The sequence below is a fragment of the Columba livia genome, chromosome Z (assembly GCF_036013475.1).
Source record: "Columba livia isolate bColLiv1 breed racing homer chromosome Z, bColLiv1.pat.W.v2, whole genome shotgun sequence".
NCBI classification, from domain to species: domain Eukaryota; kingdom Metazoa; phylum Chordata; class Aves; order Columbiformes; family Columbidae; genus Columba; species Columba livia.
Window position 1 is genome coordinate 84,309,916 of NC_088642.1, and position 17,629 is coordinate 84,327,544.

A 17,629-nucleotide genomic window follows, 5' to 3' on the forward strand; every position below is an offset into this window, starting at 1 on the left:
GAGCCGCTGCTTATAAGTACTAGGATTGCTGATTGGTTGGTGTAGGGTGGGCGGGCCGCTCTCGTCCCGCTGCGTGATGGCGTCACTTCCGCCCGCCGTCGCGGCCGCAGCGCAGGGCCCGGGGGCGGAGCTGCGGCGGGGACGGGGCCGCGGGGACGGGGCGGACGGGCGCGCCCGGCCCTTCCCTTCCCTTCCCGCCCGACGAGCCGAGGCGCCGGGGGCGGGCACGGCAGGTGAGCGGGGCGGCGGGCCCGCGGGCGGCGCGGTGCCGCACGCGCTGGGCGGCGGTGACGTGCGCGGACGGGCGGGCGGGAGGGAGCGCGTCTGCTCCGGGCGGCCCCGGCCCCGCCCCCGCCGCCACGGCAGCCCCAGGGCCGGCGGGGCCCCGCGGGGCGGCGGTGCCGGGGGCGAGGGGCCGGCCCGGGGGCGCAGGGGCCTGGGTGGCGGGGCTGGGGGCGCGGGGGCCGGGTCGGCGGTGCCGGGGGCGCGGGGCCCGGCGGGCGGTGCTGCGGGGCAGCGGCGGGGAGCGCGCGGCTGTGCGGGCTGCAGAAGAGCCCTCCCCGGCGGTCCCGCCGCTCCGGGGTGCCCGGGGGCCCGGCCGCGGCCCAGCGCTGCCCTCCGCGGTCCGGAGCGACGCGCTCGGCCCTGCCCGGGTGGACACAACAAAGCTGCGATGTGAGCGGAGGAGCCTGGGGAGCGCCTTTTGCGGTGCGCGCTCGGCTTCGTGTCAGACGTATTTTTAACTACTCATCGGGAGGCGGAAGGATGGGACGTGGATGCTGCCTTGGGTGAGACGTGCGACCTGGATGTTCCAGGTAACGTGAATAGGAAAGAAAACAGAGATGCAGCTGGGTTCTTCAGTACAGCGCCTTTCAGAGCATTTGGGAGTGAGTGCAGGAGCAGCCGCCTCTCTTACGTCTCAGTTAACGTTCTGATATTGTCAAAGAAACGCGTCTGTATGTTGTAAGTTACGTTCTTGTCCTTGCTGTAGTTATCGAACGGTAGTTACCGTGTGGAGGACGGCACGCGGGCGGGGAGGGAGGCTTTACGTGTGCCGTTGGTGCACCAAAGGCGCGCGCACGCCGGGCGCTTCTCCGCAGTGTGTGCGTTGTCTCTGGCGCTGACCTCACTCGCTGCTTTTCCTCCTGGTCGTGCTAACCAAGGCAAACTCTGCCGTGGCTGAGCTGGTGACTGAGTCACACTGCTGTAGAGCCGTGTGTTGTGGAGCTGGAGCTGCAGTGGAGTCTGTGTGAAAGCAGAGAAGGAACTTACTGTCTTTGAACAGACAAAAGTTGCCTGATTTCTTCCTCCACCTTTATTCAGAAGGAGTTTGATTACTTAGCATAATACATTCAAATCATGTACATTATTACCCTCTAGTGTGACTCTTAAACCGCAATTAAGGTGACGTTTTCTGTTTAACACTTCATTAGTAGATGGTTGTATTGGGTTTCTGCAAGGTGTTGGCAGTGGAGGGGCTGCAAGGGTGGCTTCTGTGAGGAGACGGCAGAACCTGCCCCGTATCAGCCAGAGACCATTCCCGTGAGCCCCAGGGCTGACCTTCTGCTGGCCCAGGCTCAGCCCGTCAGTGGCGATGGGAGTGCCTCTGCAGTAGCAGATTTAAGAGGGGAAAAACTGCAGTGGAACAGCAGCTGGGAGCGAGGAGCGAGAATATGTGAGAGACGCAGCCCAGCAGACACCGGTGTCAGTGAGGAAGGAGGGACAGCAGGTGCTGCAGACACCAGAGCGGAGGTTCCCCTGCAGCCCGTGGTGAGTTCGACTGTCCATGCAGCCGTGGAGGTCGGTGGTGGAGCAGGCGGATGTGCCCTGGGGGGAGATGCAGCCTCCTGTCAGGACTGCGGTCCCGTGGAGAGAGGAGCCCACGGAGGGCAGATCTTGAAGAGCTGCAGCCTGGGAAGGACCCGCGTTGGAGAGGTTTGTGCAAGACTGTCTCCCGTGGGAGGGTCCCCGTGCTGGAGCCGGAAAGAGAGCAAGGAAGATGGGCTGACAGAGACGGAGCGTTATGAACTGACCACAACCCGTCACCTGTCCCCCTGCGCTGCTGCGGGGATGAAGATGGAAGAGTTGGTGAAGATGAGCCTGGGCAGAAGGAAGAATGATAGAGGCATGGTGGTCTCCCTCCCTCCCTCCCTCTGTTGTTTATTTGCAGTAAGTTAAATTAATCTTCCCTAGGTCAAGTGTTTCAGATGGTGGTTGGTGAATTACCTCCTTGTCCTTTCTCAACCCACAAGCTTTTTGTCTTACTTTCTCCCCCATCTTGCTGAGGAGCGGGAGTGAGAGAGTGGCTGCGTGGTCTGATCAGCCCACCACGATGCCAAAACAGACAGAGCTGTGCAGTGCCTCTGGGTAGGGTTTTTCCCGTTTGAGGGTAGAATGATAATATTAGAAGATGAGTTCTTAAAACGAGTTTAGGAAGATAGGAAGCAAATAATTTAACAGTTCTCATTTGAAACACAGTAGTCATCTGTTGAATCAGTTGTATGGATGTAGTTATTTGCTTAGGCTGAAAATGTGTATTACTAATGAATCCACTGTGGTGGCGGCTAACTAATATTTGTTACTTCAGTTTCAACCATTTCCTGGCCAAAGTAGATTTATTCCTTACGCAGTTAGCCCTACTTTGAGTTAGATTAGAAATACAGGAATTACCGAGGAAGCTGGTTGGGTAGGGCTGTTTAAAATTCTTGAGTTTCTGGCAAAGCGTGAAATTGAAGAGCTACGTCTAAAAGCGATGGCCGTATTGAGCAAGCAGACGTGCTGGCGCCGAGCCATCCGTGGCTGCCCTTCTCTTGGGTCCTGCGGGCGTTTGGTTCAGTGCGGGCTCTGCGGTTCGGCTCACGAGCTGCGGTGCCGCCCGGCGGGAGCAGCTGGCGCCGGGTCCCCCTCGCGGCGCTGGGCGTTCCCGGGAGGATGGCGGCAGCTGCCGCGGCACCAGAACGTCCGCGGAGGTTTCTGGGCTGATAGCGTGACTGCGAGTTCAGATCTGGCCTCGGTGGTGGCAGTTTGTCTTCTCGTGCCCTTAGATGGCTGTATTGCCAGTTTGTGTAGCAGTGTTCTGCGCTTTTCCCTGTGTAAATAAATGGTGACACTGCCCAAACAGCTTTCTTCAGGTGTTTCACTGCTAAGTGCCTAAAACCACCTTGTGCTCTTGGGAACAGAAATTTTCTTTTATCTAGATACAGTCGTTTATCTAGATACAGTATGCTCAAGAACAGAATCTGTGATCTTTTCCTGTTTCTTATTCATACCTGTAAAACGCTGCTTTTGTAAGTTGACTAAAAAAGTCTACGTCAGCTTTTTTGAGAGAGGGACTGGTGCCTGTGGAAGCTGTGGTACCGGCCTCGAAGCCAGATGATGAACGTTGGAATGGTGGGTGGCCAGGAATCGTCAGGAAACGGCGTTCAGTGTGTTCAGAATATACAGCCGTGCGGGTGCGTTGAATCATGGAATTACGACAAAGAAACAACCCCTCAGGTGCCAAACAGAGCCAGCGGATCAGGATCGGAGTGTCACGTTTCGGTCTCCCCTGCGTGTCTTCCTCTGCGCTGTCACGCTGTGCTGCGGGTTCGGAGACCACGAGACACGTCCCAGGGCTGGGAGGAGCTGAGGAGCGCGTGGGCGGCCGTGCGTCCCGCTGTCGCTCGTGGTGGCCGTGCGTCCCGCTGTCGCTCGTGGCGGCCGTGCGTCCCGCTGTCACTCGTGGCGGCCGTGCGTCCCGCTGTCGCTCGTGGCGGCCGTGCGTCCCGCTGTCGCTCGTGGCGGCCGTGCGTCCCGCTGTCGCTCGTGGCGGCCGTGCGTCCCGCTGTCTCTCGTGGCGGCCGTGGCGGCCGTTTCTGCGGGAGCTGAAAGTGTCTAAGAAAAATCTGGCCTTTTTTAGGAAGCTTGTTGTTGCTCCTCTCAAGGACGCTGCTTGCACCTGGTGAGCCACGCTGTCGTTTGCTAATGAGCTGGACTATCTGTCTGCAGTACCTTCGGGCGATGAGAAGACAGGAGGCTGCACGCGAACCTCTTTTCTCTGGATGCTGATGCAACCAACAGTGGCTTTTGCAGCGCAGTTTATCCTTTCTGATTCTTAGACACGTTGTAGCTCATCCTCCCTGACAACGGGGAGATGAACTGTGTGAGGTGAACTGTCTATGACGCCTGGGTAAGGAAGCACCTCAGATGAGATGCTGTAGGCTCAGCTGTCAGTCACCAGAGCAGGGACGTGTCAGACACGCACAAAGACGCCTTTCCCGGCTGGCCGACGCCAGAACGATGTGACTCTGGAGTCAGGTTTAGTTTTATGGGGCAGATCTAGAAATCATTTTAACTACTGCTGACTACAGTTTCACCATATGTTCAGTTTGAAAACACTCTCAGAGCAGAGAATGCATACCCTCCCCATTTCAAAGTGATAAAACTTGCTGAAGGTGTCACATAAGTGAAGATTTCCGTTTCTTCGTGCCTCTGCCCTCCCACCATCCTGATGGCTTGTTAAAAAAAATGTAAGTGATAGTAGCAAGTGTTTTCATAAATAACACCGGTATCACTGACTTCCATCTAGATTTGTGTTTGTATTTTAGGCCTCAGGGGAGCTTTCTATGAGATGTGCTATTTCAAGCGCAGGGGGAAGGGTATTGTAACGTTTTGGAAACTGTGATTTAAGCTAAGAGGCAAACAATTATTAATATCATGTTGGCACGCTTCAGGTTAAGTTATAGTTCAGGGATTCCTTTGGGCTTGGTTCCCAGAACACCAAATGCCTTTAAATACAGGTTGTTTGGAATGGAGTTTGAGGTGCAAGTAATAAATTGTCTTTTGTTTATCCAACGAGGGAAAAACAAGTACCTAGTGTGAAGTCTTCAATAGTGTATTTGTATGTGAGATGTCTTCTGATGCCGCTCTATGGACTGGAACAGTTGGGGCAGCTTTTGTTGGTGGTTTTTAGTAACACAGAATCAATCACTTTGCAAACTTTTAAAAAGCTTCTTTAGGGGAGACTTGAGGCCGTGTTTGATTTTTTGCTTGTTTGACTTGTGTGCTTTAGTACTGGACATAACAATTAAATTTTAGATATATCATTATTCGTAGTAATTATTTTTACACACTATTTTACAGTGAATTAACCTTTTCTTTAAAGAAGCAAGAGAAAAGTGTTTGATTCTGCAGTAGTTCTAGTGCAAGTGTACTTAAACACCTTCCTTGGCACTTCTTGCTGCAGCTTAAGTATTAGAGCAAAGGGATTTGATGGAAAAAGGGGCTGTAAGTCTGCGTAGTATTGTCAGTGCTAATAATTAAAGAAATAGAAACCATATGAAGAAATTTCACAGCATCACAGTATCACAGTATGTTTGGGATTGGAAGGGCCCTGGGAAGCCCATCCAGTGCAATCCCCCATGGAGCAGGAACACCCAGATGAGGTTACACAGGAAGGTGTCCAGGCGGGTTGGAATGTCTGCACAGAAGGAGACTCCACAACCCCCCTGGGCAGCCTGGGCCAGGCTCTGCCACCCTCACCAGGAACAAGTTTCTTCTCAAATTTAAGCAGAACCTCTTGTGTTCCAGCTTGATCCCATTACCCCTTGTCCTATTGTTGTTTGCCACCGAGAACAGCCTGGCTCCATCCTCATGGCACTCACCCTTTATATATTTATAAACATTAATGAGGTCCCCCCTCAGTCTCCTCTTGTCCAGCTCCAGAGCCCCAGCTCCCTCAGCCTTTCCTCACACGGGAGATGCTCCACTCCCTTCAGCATCTTGGTGGCTGCGCTGGACTCTCTCCAGCAGTTCCCTGTCCTGCTGGAACTGAGGGGCCACAGCTGGACACAATATTCCAGGTGTGGTCTCCCCAGGGCAGAGCAGAGGGGCAGGAGAACCTCTCTGACCTACTGACCACCCCCTTCTAACCCACCCCAGGTACCATTGGCTTCCTGGCCACAAGGGCCCAGTGCTGGCTCATGGTCACCCTGCTGTCCCCAGGACCCCCAGGTCCCTTTCCCCTACACTGCTCTCTAACAGGTCATTCCCCAACGTACACTGGAACCTGGGGTTGTTCCTGCCCAGATGCAAGACTCTACACTTGCCCTTGTTCTATTTCATTAGGTTATTCCCCACCCAGCTCTCCAGCCATTACCAGTAGTATAATAGAAATATGTGCTAATAAAAGCTGCATTCCTGTGGAAAAATCAGTGGTATCCATTCTCCTGCTGTGTGGCTGTGTGACCAGGTGTCCCTCGTGTCCCCAGTCCCTGGCTGGGCAGGCGGCAGCACGAGTGCCTCGTTCAGAGCCGTGTGTGCGAACTGGACAGTGGCTGGTTTGGGGTGTTTTCTATTGTTTAAGGAAATAAGGGAATTAATGACGACCCTGTGAGAAGTAGCCCTTACAAACTTGGCTTTTTCTGTAACCACACACCAGCTTCAACAAGGAGTGCGTATCTAATCTCTTTGTTAAGTTTGGTTGGAGTTGACAGAGACACTCCTAAGGTTAATAACTAACGGGAAATTAATGAACAGTCTGTGTAATTGTCAAGTGTAGGTCTGTTTTCCTAGAATTTCAAAACACTTGCACATCATCTTCCCAATTAGGTATTTTTAGTTCTCTTGCTGTCTTAATATGGAGGTCTTAGTTTAAGAAGTGTAAGCCTTATCTTCATCAGCATATATGAGGAATATTTTACCACGTGCCACCATGGGCGTTTGGCAGGGAGTCCCGGGCCGGCTGGGGTGGAAGGGAGCTCTGCAGATCAGCTGGTCCAGCCCACCCGCTGGGGCAGCGTCACCCACGATAGACCATGGTGCAGCTGCTCTGCTCAGCTCCCGGGGGGCGATGGCGGGAGGGGACCCCAGACAGGCCCCGCAGGCCAGCCCCCAGACCACCTCTGCAGGAGCACAGGGGCACGGCTGGGGGCCCAGATCGGGGGCCCCGAGGACGAGGCACCGTGTCCCAGCCGTGGCAGCGCAGTCCCAGCGCAGCGCCTGCCGTGTCCCGGCGTGGCCCAGCACGGCGGGTCGCGCTCCGGCAGACGACGGGGCTGTTGCCCACTGCTGCCAAACACAGGCTGCAGGGAAAAACAGTCTGCGATCCCGCAGGACTTATTACCGGGTGTTTAGGGGCAAAGCAGGAGGCGAGGGGACTTGTGGAGCAAAATCCGTGGAAATGGAGCGGGAAAAGTGCTGGTCACAGTCAGTGTGCTCGCCCGGCCATGCCCTGCGCCAGGTCGGCGCCGTCTGTCCTGCTCCTTATTGAACTCCTTCCTGGCTCTGTCCGGGGTTGCTCCGTGCTGGGCGTGAGCGGCCGTGGGGGCTGCCCGCAGGGTCCCTGTGTCCCTGGCTGGAGAAGGCGCTGGGGTGTGAGCGTCCGGTGGCCAGAGATCAGCCCCGCAGGAGCCTCGCCTCTGGTGCTGCTGGATCTGCTCAGATCGGCTTTCCTCTAGCAGTGAAGAAGCAAATTAGGTATTTAAATAGCTTGTGAGCACACTTTTTAGTCAAAGATTATTTTTCTTTGTAAGTGTATAATCAAAATGTTAGGGAGAAAATGCTTCCATATTAATATTTACCAAATCAATCTTACATTAAAAAAAAAAAATCATAGTTCTCTCCTAAAACTCTTCCAGAAATATCAGAGCAAGCTGTAAAATTGCAAGCCAGAGATGTAAGTATATATAAAACTATGTCTCAAGTGACTTGCAGTTTAGTGCCTTCCCCAGGTAGAGATGGCATCTCAATATTTAATAGCTCTCTGTTGATTTCTTCTCTTCAATGGATCTACAGATTTCACCAATTCCCCCCGTGGGTCCCACAGCCTGGGTCTGACTGAGCGGATGAACCACCCAGCGGAGTCTCTGTGATCAGCTTGTTGTCCCAAGAGCACGGTTCTCCCACCCGGGGTGCAAAAAAGCCCCAAATGTTAGCAGAGTTGCACAAGTCTGGCTGCTGGAATAAATCCAGCACAACAGCAAGAAGAGTAACAGCCGTTATACACGAAGTCTTATCCCTTATCCCTGGAGAGCCACTTGGTTACACATTTGCATATTGCATTACGTAATCCTTTTAGCGTATAATGAGCAACGTTCAGCCAGAGGACACTTGATCCAACAGTCCTGAGATGTGTTAAAGTGAGACTGCACTGATTGTGCGGCTTCAAAACGTCTGAAGCTGCAAGGTCAGTGCTGTCTGTAGTTGTGGCAGGAGTTTTACAAGTCACTCTGGTCTTCGTGATATGAGCAGACCGACCTAAAACTGAAATGACTTACATATCTTAGCTTAGCAATCGCAGACAGGATTCGTTAAGCGGTGATGACAACAAGCTGTTGCTGAAGGGCAAGGTATTGCTGAAACAGGAGGGGAAGACAGACTGACTGTGTGTATCCAAAAATACGTGGCTCATACATGTATCTAGATATTTAATTAGATGTATTGGACATATATAGTAACGTGCAGTAGCTGATATCTCACCAGATGTGGTGTGTGGACAGTATGCAGCATATAAGGCTCCAGTCTAGTTTTATAATTTTCAGCTGGCCCTTTACAAGATCTCAGCTTCGCTGTGATGTTTGTATTTGTTGATTCTAGTTTGAGGACTTCAGCCTCTATGGTGTAATAAAAAATACCAAGCCAAGTTAAGGTTGTTTGGAGCAGAACTGGGGTTTGTCTTGTTTTGGGTGCACCAAGCATGCAGTCACTTCTGGGGACTGTGAGCAAGGGCTCTCTGAATCCTGAAATCCCGAATAATTGGTCAAAACGACTCTTGCCTGGTTCAAGTACATGTTGCTGCCTGGGCAGAAATATGTTGGACCATCCCTGCAACCCGCCTTCCTTTCTGGAGTCCAGCTCAGACTTCTTCCTGATGTGACGCCCTGTTCTCATGGGGTTTGGTGTTTTCCACCTCCAGTCTTCCCTGAACATTGGTTCGAGCGTGTCACTACGTTGTCTTCTAGCTTGATAAGGGCCGTGCATGAGCTCCTGGGTGTTGTATGTCTCTGCAGCGCGTTTCTTGGAGTGGCCCGAAGCAGAGCGGCGGCTGGGAGCTGCTGGGTGCCCGTGGCAGCTGTGGCGTTGTTCGGCACAGCCGCACTTCGGAGGTGGCCGCAGCTGGCACCGCGCTGTCCTGCCGTTCTGCCGCGGGGACGGGGCGTCCCGTCCCTCTCCGCAGCGCTGGGCGCCGGCGTCCCCGGGGTGTTTGTGCGGGGCTGCGCACCGTGGGATCGGCTGTGCGAATAGCCCCATGGCGTGAAATGGTTCCGTGCGGCGGTCCCTCGTGACTAGGAGCGGAGTGCAAAGACCAACCCGCAGGCCCCGCAAGAGCACGGTGATGCTGTAGTGACGGTTCTCTAAATGCAGCGAGAGTTTCTTTGTTGCTCTGGCAACTGTTTCCCCCCGCCACCTCCTCCAAATTCCCCCTGGATCCTGTGTTTTAGTCCCATGAAGTCAAGGACAGAGCGTTATCTCCGGTGTAACACCTGTCCCATCTCGTAGGTGAGCAAAAGCAGACAAATGCGGAATTGTTGTCAGTCCCCTCAGCCTCCCAGGGAAGCGCGGCTGGGGCAGCTCTCCCTGCACAGGCTGTGTCCCCCGCACCCTGTGCACCGGAGCGAAGGAGGACGTCAGTCTGTCCAGGTGTGCGCAGCGCAGGCAGACAGCGCGGGGTGCTCGGAGCCGCCGGCCTCTCCTGCCGCCGCCCCCCGCACTTCCGCCGCCGCTCCGCACGCCCCCTGCACCACCGCTCCCCGCGCTGCCCGTGCTCCCGCGCCCCATGCTGCTGCCACCGCTCCCCGCGCTGCCCGTGCTCCCGCGCCCCATGCTGCTGCCACCGCTCCCCATGCTGCTGCCACCGCTCCCCGCGCTGCCCGTGCTCCCGCGCCTCATTCTCCTGACACCGCTCCCCATGCTGCCCGTGCTCCCACGCCCCATGCTCCTGACACCGCTCCCCATGCTCCTGACACCGCTCCCCATGCTGCCTGTGCTCCCGCGCCCCGTTCTCCTGCCACCGCACCCCATGCTGCTGCCACCGCGCCCCATGCTCCTGACACCGCTCCCCGTGCTGCCCGTGCTCCCGCCCCCCATGCTGCTGCCACCGCTCCCCGTGCTCCTGCTCCCCGTGCTGCTGCCACTGCTCCCCGCGCCGCCCACGCGGCCTTGTCACGGGCTGCGTCCTCCTGTCCTGCCGCCCCGAGCCAGCGCGTGTCAGGGTCTGATTTTCATCCCTCCCGCTTCCTGCATCAGCCAAGAAGCATTTCCTCGCTTTCCCTTGTGCTACACTCCTCTCGGAGAAAATGTGTAGAACTAAAAACTGTGCAGTTCCAAAGTTTGTCTTATTTAACATCTTTTTGTTTGAAAATATCATCTTGTTGTTATTCTCATTACGCATCAGTAGGGAAAGGTAATAAAATCACCTATTGTATGTGTTCCTATTTCTAATTTTTAAAAAGCACCAAAGCCAAATTCTTCCGTTTTATTACACAACTTCATTTGTAGAGATAAAGGAGACTGACATAGTTCTGAATTAAATCTCATTACAGTGATTGTTTCAGGCATTCAGGCATCATAGCCTCAGTGCTGCCCCGTCAGGGGGTTTTTGGTGCAGCGATACGCTGGACCCTCACCGTTACTGGAAGGCATAAAGTGTAATTTATTTCTTTCTTCTTTTTGGAATACACAGGAACCAGTTACAGTTGGGGCAGCACATTTCCGCCAGTGGGATTTTTGACCTTCCGGAGTGTGGGTAAAGCCGGCTCTTGGCACGCCTGTCCGCTCTGGAGAGGAGCGAGGTTCCCTGTCCGGTGACCGGCTGGAGCCTTCGTCTGCAGCAGAGATTGCAAAGTGCACGTCGTCTTTGTGGTTTTATATTAGTTTGCCACCTCTTCTGCAGTTAATTCAGATCCCTTCACCTACTACTGATTCCTTTGATTTTATGCAGCCCGACGTTAGTCTAAGTGCAGCAAAAGTGGCAAACTTGAGCGTGGCCCTTTGTCCACGTGCCCCTAAGGCACTTCATAGTCCTGGGAATCAGAAAATGCTGGCTGTTCTGACGCAGTAGTGTCCCTTGCGGCGTCGGGAACGGCTAAAAACAGAGTATCTGCCTCTAAGGCTGTCCTGCCCGTGAGCTGTCTGCCGTCTCCTGTGCCTGACAACACAAAACCGCATTATTTAGTGACGATGAGTGTTCCCAAGCACAGTCGCTCCTCTGCCCATCTCTTCAATATCCGTTGGTGACACTGACACGTTTTTGACTTTGAGACCGCTGTTTTAAGTCCAGCGAGGTTTGTGGCCGTGGGCCTGACAGAGCAGCGGGGCCCGGCTCTGCTCCCTGCGGAGCCCCAGCGCGCGTTGCCCGTGCCGGCTCTGCCGCGCCGCGCCGGCGCGTCCGGGAGCCGCGCTGGGGTCGCTGTGGTGAGCGGAACGTGACCAAGCGGGGTGTTGTGCGGGGACGGGGGCACACGGAGCGCCTGTTATCTTCATTTCACAACAACAAGCCTGATCTCAGGCTGCTTGCAGAATCGCTCCCGAACGCATTCAAAACAAGCACATCCTTTATGAAAGATGGTCAGGAATGCTTCCACGTTCCCTGGGCGTGTTGATGGTGATAACCAGGGCTGGGGAGCGTTGCAGATGTACTTTTCTGCTTCGAGCTGAGTTGCTGCCCGTGGATGCTTCTAATTCTGCAGCTGCCAGCTTACGTACACGTGTGTAAATCCACCAGTGACCGTCCATGTACTGCTTGTCTCTGTGACCTCTGCCAGTTGCTGAGCAGCAAAGGAGGTGCAGAAGCGGGGTGCAGAGCCCCAAGCTGCCATGTAGCCCGCGTGGCCACGTGCTGCTGTCCCCCCGTGGCCTCATGCCGCTGTCCCTCCATGGCCGTGTGCCACTGTCCCTCCATGGCCACGTGCTGCTGTCCCTCTGTGGCCATGTACCGCTGTCCCTTTGCAGCCACGTGCCGCTGTCCCTCTGTGGCCGCTGCTGCTGTCCCTCCATGGCCGTGTCCCGCTGTCCCTTTGTGGCCACGTGCCACTGTCCCCCCATGGCTGCGTGCTGCTGTCCCCCCGTGGCCGTGTGCCGCCGTGGCCGTGTGCCGCTGTCCCTCCATGCCCGCGAGCCTGAGAGATGCTCTTTGCATTTCTGAGGCTTGACTTTTTCTGCCGATCCTCCCACGTAAACAGCTGATCTGTGTCCACCCAGGTGAACAGGATTCCAGAGCAATTAGCCGTGCACACCAGCAGCTGTGCTTGTTGGCAGCCGCAGCCTCTGCGCGGCGCGTGGGGCAGCGCCCGCCCGGAGCCTGAGACGCGGACGCTTCGCTGGTCAGACCTCGTGTGCGGGCAGTGAGCTCGTACAGCACGTCACTGCGCACGTACGCGAACGCAGCACGCGGATGGAATCTCTGCATTGTCAGACTCATGTTTGATCCCTCTTCAAAAGCATAATTCTGTCCGTGTGACCTATTTAGCGGGTTTACTGTCTTTTTGCATCACATGATAGCATGGTATTCTATTGGAAAATATGTTTGAACTCAAAAATGTGTGTGTCTGCCTCATACACACACCTTTCTGTTCCACAAATCTCAGACTTTGTTGATTTGTCATAAGAAAACATACAGATATCACCAAAAGTCACCTGTGTAGTCTTAAGGTGACTCTACAAAGATTCAACTTGTGTTCTGCTAATGGGAATTTAAGAAAAGCACCCTGAGTTTGTCTGGTTGTCTTGTTGAGCTTCCCATAACTTCGTCATGGACCAAAAAGGTTTGTAAGGAATAGCAAGTGTGGAGACTGCTTTTAATGTTCACAAACTTTTCTTTCTTACTACCGTTTTATTTGTTTTGTGGGAGAAACAGAGGATGCTCAGTGCATCCCAGCCGATAATTTATAGTGAATAAGAAAATTGTATTGCACTTCCGATGGCTAGAGGTGGCGCTTCGAGGTAGAGCCGACTGCTTGTTCCCATGCAGAAGCGTCTCCCTTCCTTTCCATTAACTCTTTTCTGTGTTTCTGTGTGAACGCAGATACTCGCATGACAGTTCTGCACGATAGCTGAGAAACTTTGCAGAAGGTGAAACTTGATTAAATGAGATGAGAACTATAGTTCAGACTTTTCAGTGGGAGCGGTTTATCAAATGTTGCAGTAGATGATTCACAATCAGATTTAACGAAACAAAACGCACAAACAAACAAAGCGATACCAGGATTAGGTGTTTTAGTTTGCACAGGAGCCGGGGCAGGGGAGCTGGCCTGCGTTGCTGGCCCCCGCAGAGCTGCCTGTGGCACGTCTGGCGCTGAGGTGCGTGTCACACTGGACCAGCCCCGTCCAGAACCTGTGCTCCCTTCCTTGTCCTGCTCCGCCGGCTTTGATCCTGCCCGTGAGCCCGTGGTGAATTCAGACCAGTTTTTGGTCATCTGTGTTTTGGCTATTTTTCCGTTTTAAACCCAGTTTCGCTGTGGTCTGAATAGCGATTCTTAATATTAGTTTCTTCTGTTTTGTTTTATAGGATCATGGATTTTCCAGGACACTTTGAGCAAATCTTTCAGCAGCTCAACTACCAGAGGCTTCATGGCCAGCTTTGCGACTGCGTCATCGTGGTGGGAAACAGGCATTTCAAGGCCCACCGCTCTGTCTTGGCAGCGTGTAGCACACATTTCCGAGCGCTGTTCACCGTAGCAGAAGGAGATCAGACTATGAACATGATTCAGCTGGACAGCGAGGTGGTGACAGCGGAAGCGTTCGCCGCTCTGATAGACATGATGTATACTTCCACACTGATGCTCGGGGAGAGCAACGTCATGGATGTCCTGCTGGCTGCTTCCCACTTGCATTTGAACTCCGTCGTTAAGGCGTGCAAACACTACCTTACCACCAGGACGCTGCCCATGTCTCCACCGAGCGACAGAGTTCAGGAGCAAAACGCGCGCATGCAGAGGTCGTTCATGCTCCAGCAGCTCGGGCTGAGCATCGTGAGCTCTGCCTTAAATTCCACGCAGAGCACCGAGGAACAGCCGACCGCCCTGAGCTCCTCGATGAGGAGCAGCATGGAGCAGCGCGCTGCTTTCCCCATCCGTCGTCTCCACAAGCGCAAACAGTCTTCCGAGGATCGGGGCCGGCAGCGCATCAGGCCTGCCATGGACGAGTCTGTGTCCGACGTGGCTGCGGAGAGCGGGCAGGCAGTGGTTCATTCACGGGAAGATTTCTTCTCCCCAGACTCGCTGAAGATTGTGGACAGCTCTAAGGCTGATGCGGTTGCTGACAACCCGGAGGACAATACTATTATGTTTGATCAGTCTTTCGGTGCTCAGGAAGATGCTCAAGTGCCCAGCCAGTCTGACAACAGCGCAGGAAACATTTCACAGATGTCCATGGCGTCCCAGGCAACGCAGGTGGAAACCAGCTTTGACCAGGAGCCTGCTTCTGAGAAGAACAGCTTCCCCTGCGAGAATCCAGAGGTCGGCCTGAACGAGAAGGAGCACATGCGGGTGGTGGTGAAGTCCGAGCCGCTGAGCTCGCCCGAGCCTCAGGACGAGGTGAGCGATGTCACTTCCCAAGCAGAGGGCAGCGAGTCTGTTGAAGTGGAAGGAGGAGTAGTGAGCGCGGAGAAGATAGAACTGAGTCCCGAGAGCAGTGATCGCAGCTTTTCTGACCCACAGTCCAGTACCGACAGGGTGGGAGACATCCATATTGTGGAGGTGTCAAATAACCTGGAACACAAGTCTACGTTCAGTATCTCAAATTTTCTGAATAAAAGCAGAGGTGGTGGCTTTGGTGCTGGTCAGAACAGCGATGACAACATTCCCAATACCACCAGTGACTGCAGAATGGACAGCGACGCCTCTTACCTGATGAGTCCGGAGTCGGGGCCTGCTGGTGGCCATTCGTCTGCCACCGTCTCTCATGTCGAGAACCCGTTTAGTGAGCCTGCAGACTCTCACTTTGTTAGGCCAATGCAGGATGTGATGGGTCTCCCCTGCGTACAGACTTCTGGGTACCGGGCTGTGGAACAGTTTGGCATGGATTTTCCACGGTCGGGCTTGGGCTTGCACTCCCTGTCACGGGCAATGATGGGCTCAGTCAGAGGCGGAGCCAGCAGCTTTCCTGGGTACCGCCGCATCGCCCCCAAAATGCCGGTGGTGACCTCGGTCAGGAGCTCCCAGCTGCAGGAGAGCTCCTCCAGCTCCCAGCTCATCATGAACGGCACCGCGTCTTTCGAAAGCGGGCACCCGTCGCAGCCCGGCCCGCCGCAGCTGACCAGGGCGTCCGCCGATGTCCTCTCCAAGTGCAAGAAGGCCTTATCGGAGCACAACGTCTTGGTCGTGGAAGGCGCGCGCAAGTACGCGTGCAAGATCTGCTGCAAGACGTTCCTGACCCTGACGGACTGCAAGAAGCACATCCGCGTGCACACCGGAGAAAAGCCTTACGCCTGCCTCAAGTGCGGCAAGCGGTTCAGCCAGTCCAGCCACCTCTACAAGCACTCCAAGACCACCTGCCTGCGGTGGCAGAGCAGCAACCTGCCCAGCGCGCTGCTGTGAGCCGCGGCGCCCGCGGCACGGCGTCCGCTCCCGAGGCACCGCGGGGCGCGGGCGCTGCGTCCGCCACTGGCCGCTGCGTCCGCGCTTCCCGCCGGGCCGCGAACTCTCGGGTGTGATGGTGCCGCAGCGCACAAGTCTGGTTTCTGTCGATTGGGGATATTTCTGTACTACCTCGCAGGGCTGTTGTGAGGCTGGCGCAGCTGCCGGCGCGGAGCTCGGGCCGGGCGGCATGCAGTCCCGGCGCCGGCGGCTCCTTCGCAGGGCACAGGGGTAGTTATCTCACAAAGTAGCACGTTTTGAGAATCAGAAGCTGAAGTGCAAATTTCCTCTTTTTTGTTTTTTTTCTGAAGTATTTTGTAAAAGTGAAAGCATTTAAATAAATGGCCTGTAAAACCAGTAGCTGCATTATGTGTGGACAGTAGTGCAAGAGCTGTTTACTGTGACTAACGCAGACTGCATATCTTTAAAAAACAACTTTGTTTGCACCTGTCTGACATAATGCTCTAAAATATGCTAATATTAAAAATAGTTCTAGGGTTATGAATGTATGTTTGGCTGTTTTGTAGTAAAGGACACTGTGTAATGAAGGTGCTTAAATCCAAGACAAGTAACTTTTGGACTGCCAGATGTATATATACTTTGAATACAGCAAGATCTGGATGTTGGATTTTTTTCTGTAGAAACTTGTATTAAGTGATAAGTGAAGTACTGTTTCTTGTTCGTGCTATTCTTAGCAGTATTTTAACCAGTTTGCATCTCCTGTGTTAAAATTCCATATACACCGAAGTCTGAAAAGAGCTTGTCTTTGTCTGCTTTGTTATTTTGAAGGAGAGAGATAGTTTGTGATGGCTTTTTTACTGTATATCTCGCTGTTTCCAGACGCTGATAGTCAATCTGATTCCCATTGTTGCATACGCGTATTGTCCTTTTCTGACACTCTTATCCTCGGGCTTTAATTTCCTCCTCTGTGCTCGCACTCGCTTTCCTTCGCAGCCGCGGGTTGTTCCTCAGATCGAACCAGTCCGCAGTCATCCTCATTTGCCATATTTATTTATGTCTCTCTGTGAGATGTAGTCGTCCCATCCAGTCCTTCCACTTAAAGTAGTGTCATAAATACACTTTTCCACATAAATTTAGAAAACCTAGCATAAATTTAATTTGAAAAAAAATAGCACCGTACCCTTAGTGAAGCAGAAGTTCAGTGATCGTTATTCTCCAAGCGGATCGTGTACATCTTGTTTTAATTTCCTCCTCTTTGATGCCGTTGTAAGTAGCACCGTCTGCAGCCTCGTTGTGAAGGGTGCAGCCGGGCTCACGGCCGGCGCTCGGCACACCGCGCTTCTGAGCAGTCCCGGAGCGCTTGTGCTGCAGGTGCTGCCGTCGCGCTTCCCCCGTCCGAGTCACACAGCAACAGCCTTCTGCTCACGTAAAAACAAACTTGGCAAGCCTTCCCCTCCGTATTCTGTTCTGTGTAGCACGTGTATCCTGTGCGATGATATTTGGCAGTTCTGTGGAGTTTGTGCTGCCTGATAGTTGAGCATCTTCTGTTCGGATAAACGGAAAATCCCGATCCACGTAGCAGGAGGAACTATTGAAAGAGTCGAAGCACAGGAACCCAGCAGTCACTGTCACACTGAAGGAAACACGGAAACCTTTCTGTACGCGGCTTCACGTGAAACAGTCGTCCACTAATGAAGAATCGTGTCTTCATCTCTAATTACGCTGCTCCACATCGAAAATGCCAAATGTCTGTCAACGTGTTGATGGCACCTTGAGTGTCCAAGGGGATCAGGAACACGGAAACGTCGCGAACGGTTGGATCGATTCCTTTCAAGTGCTGAGGTTTTGCTATAGAATTTATTTAATGGTTGTATTCTGGCTCTTGATTTTATAAGCATTAAGGAAATGTGCTGCATTTTTGTAAAGCGTTAGGATATGCCACGTTTTGTTTGGTAATAATTTTGATATCGGGACTAACAGCATTGAGCTACACTAAACAATCTCACTGAAACATCAATAAAATGCAGTATTTTGTACTTTGATATTTTCTTGTGTTGCCTTATTAGTAACATTCTGACTGTTTCATCTTCCTTGCGTTTCTAATGTTTTGGTTTTAA

General features: G+C 53.5%; 1 protein-coding gene across 2 annotated transcripts; it reads left to right on the forward strand.

The window, feature by feature from the left end:
• The first annotated feature begins 75 nt into the window (after nucleotides 1-75).
• Nucleotides 76-17,554, forward strand: ZBTB5 (zinc finger and BTB domain containing 5). Of its 2 annotated transcripts, none has more exons than XM_065046593.1 (2): nucleotides 76-233; nucleotides 13,484-17,554. In XM_065046593.1, exon 2 carries the CDS (start codon nucleotides 13,488-13,490, stop codon nucleotides 15,510-15,512), a length of 2,025 nt encoding a protein of 674 aa, XP_064902665.1. In that variant the 5' UTR covers nucleotides 76-233; nucleotides 13,484-13,487; the 3' UTR covers nucleotides 15,513-17,554. The 2 variants fall into 2 exon arrangements, with proteins under 2 accessions (XP_064902665.1, XP_005505091.2); XM_005505034.3 differs by lacking the exon at nucleotides 76-233 and adding an exon at nucleotides 447-815.
• Nucleotides 17,555-17,629: the final 75 nt, after the last annotated feature.

Coding starts and splice junctions, on each gene's coding strand:
- ZBTB5 (XM_065046593.1), top strand. CDS start 13,488: ATGGATTTTCCAGGACACTTTGAGCAAATCTTTCAGCAGCTCAACTAC.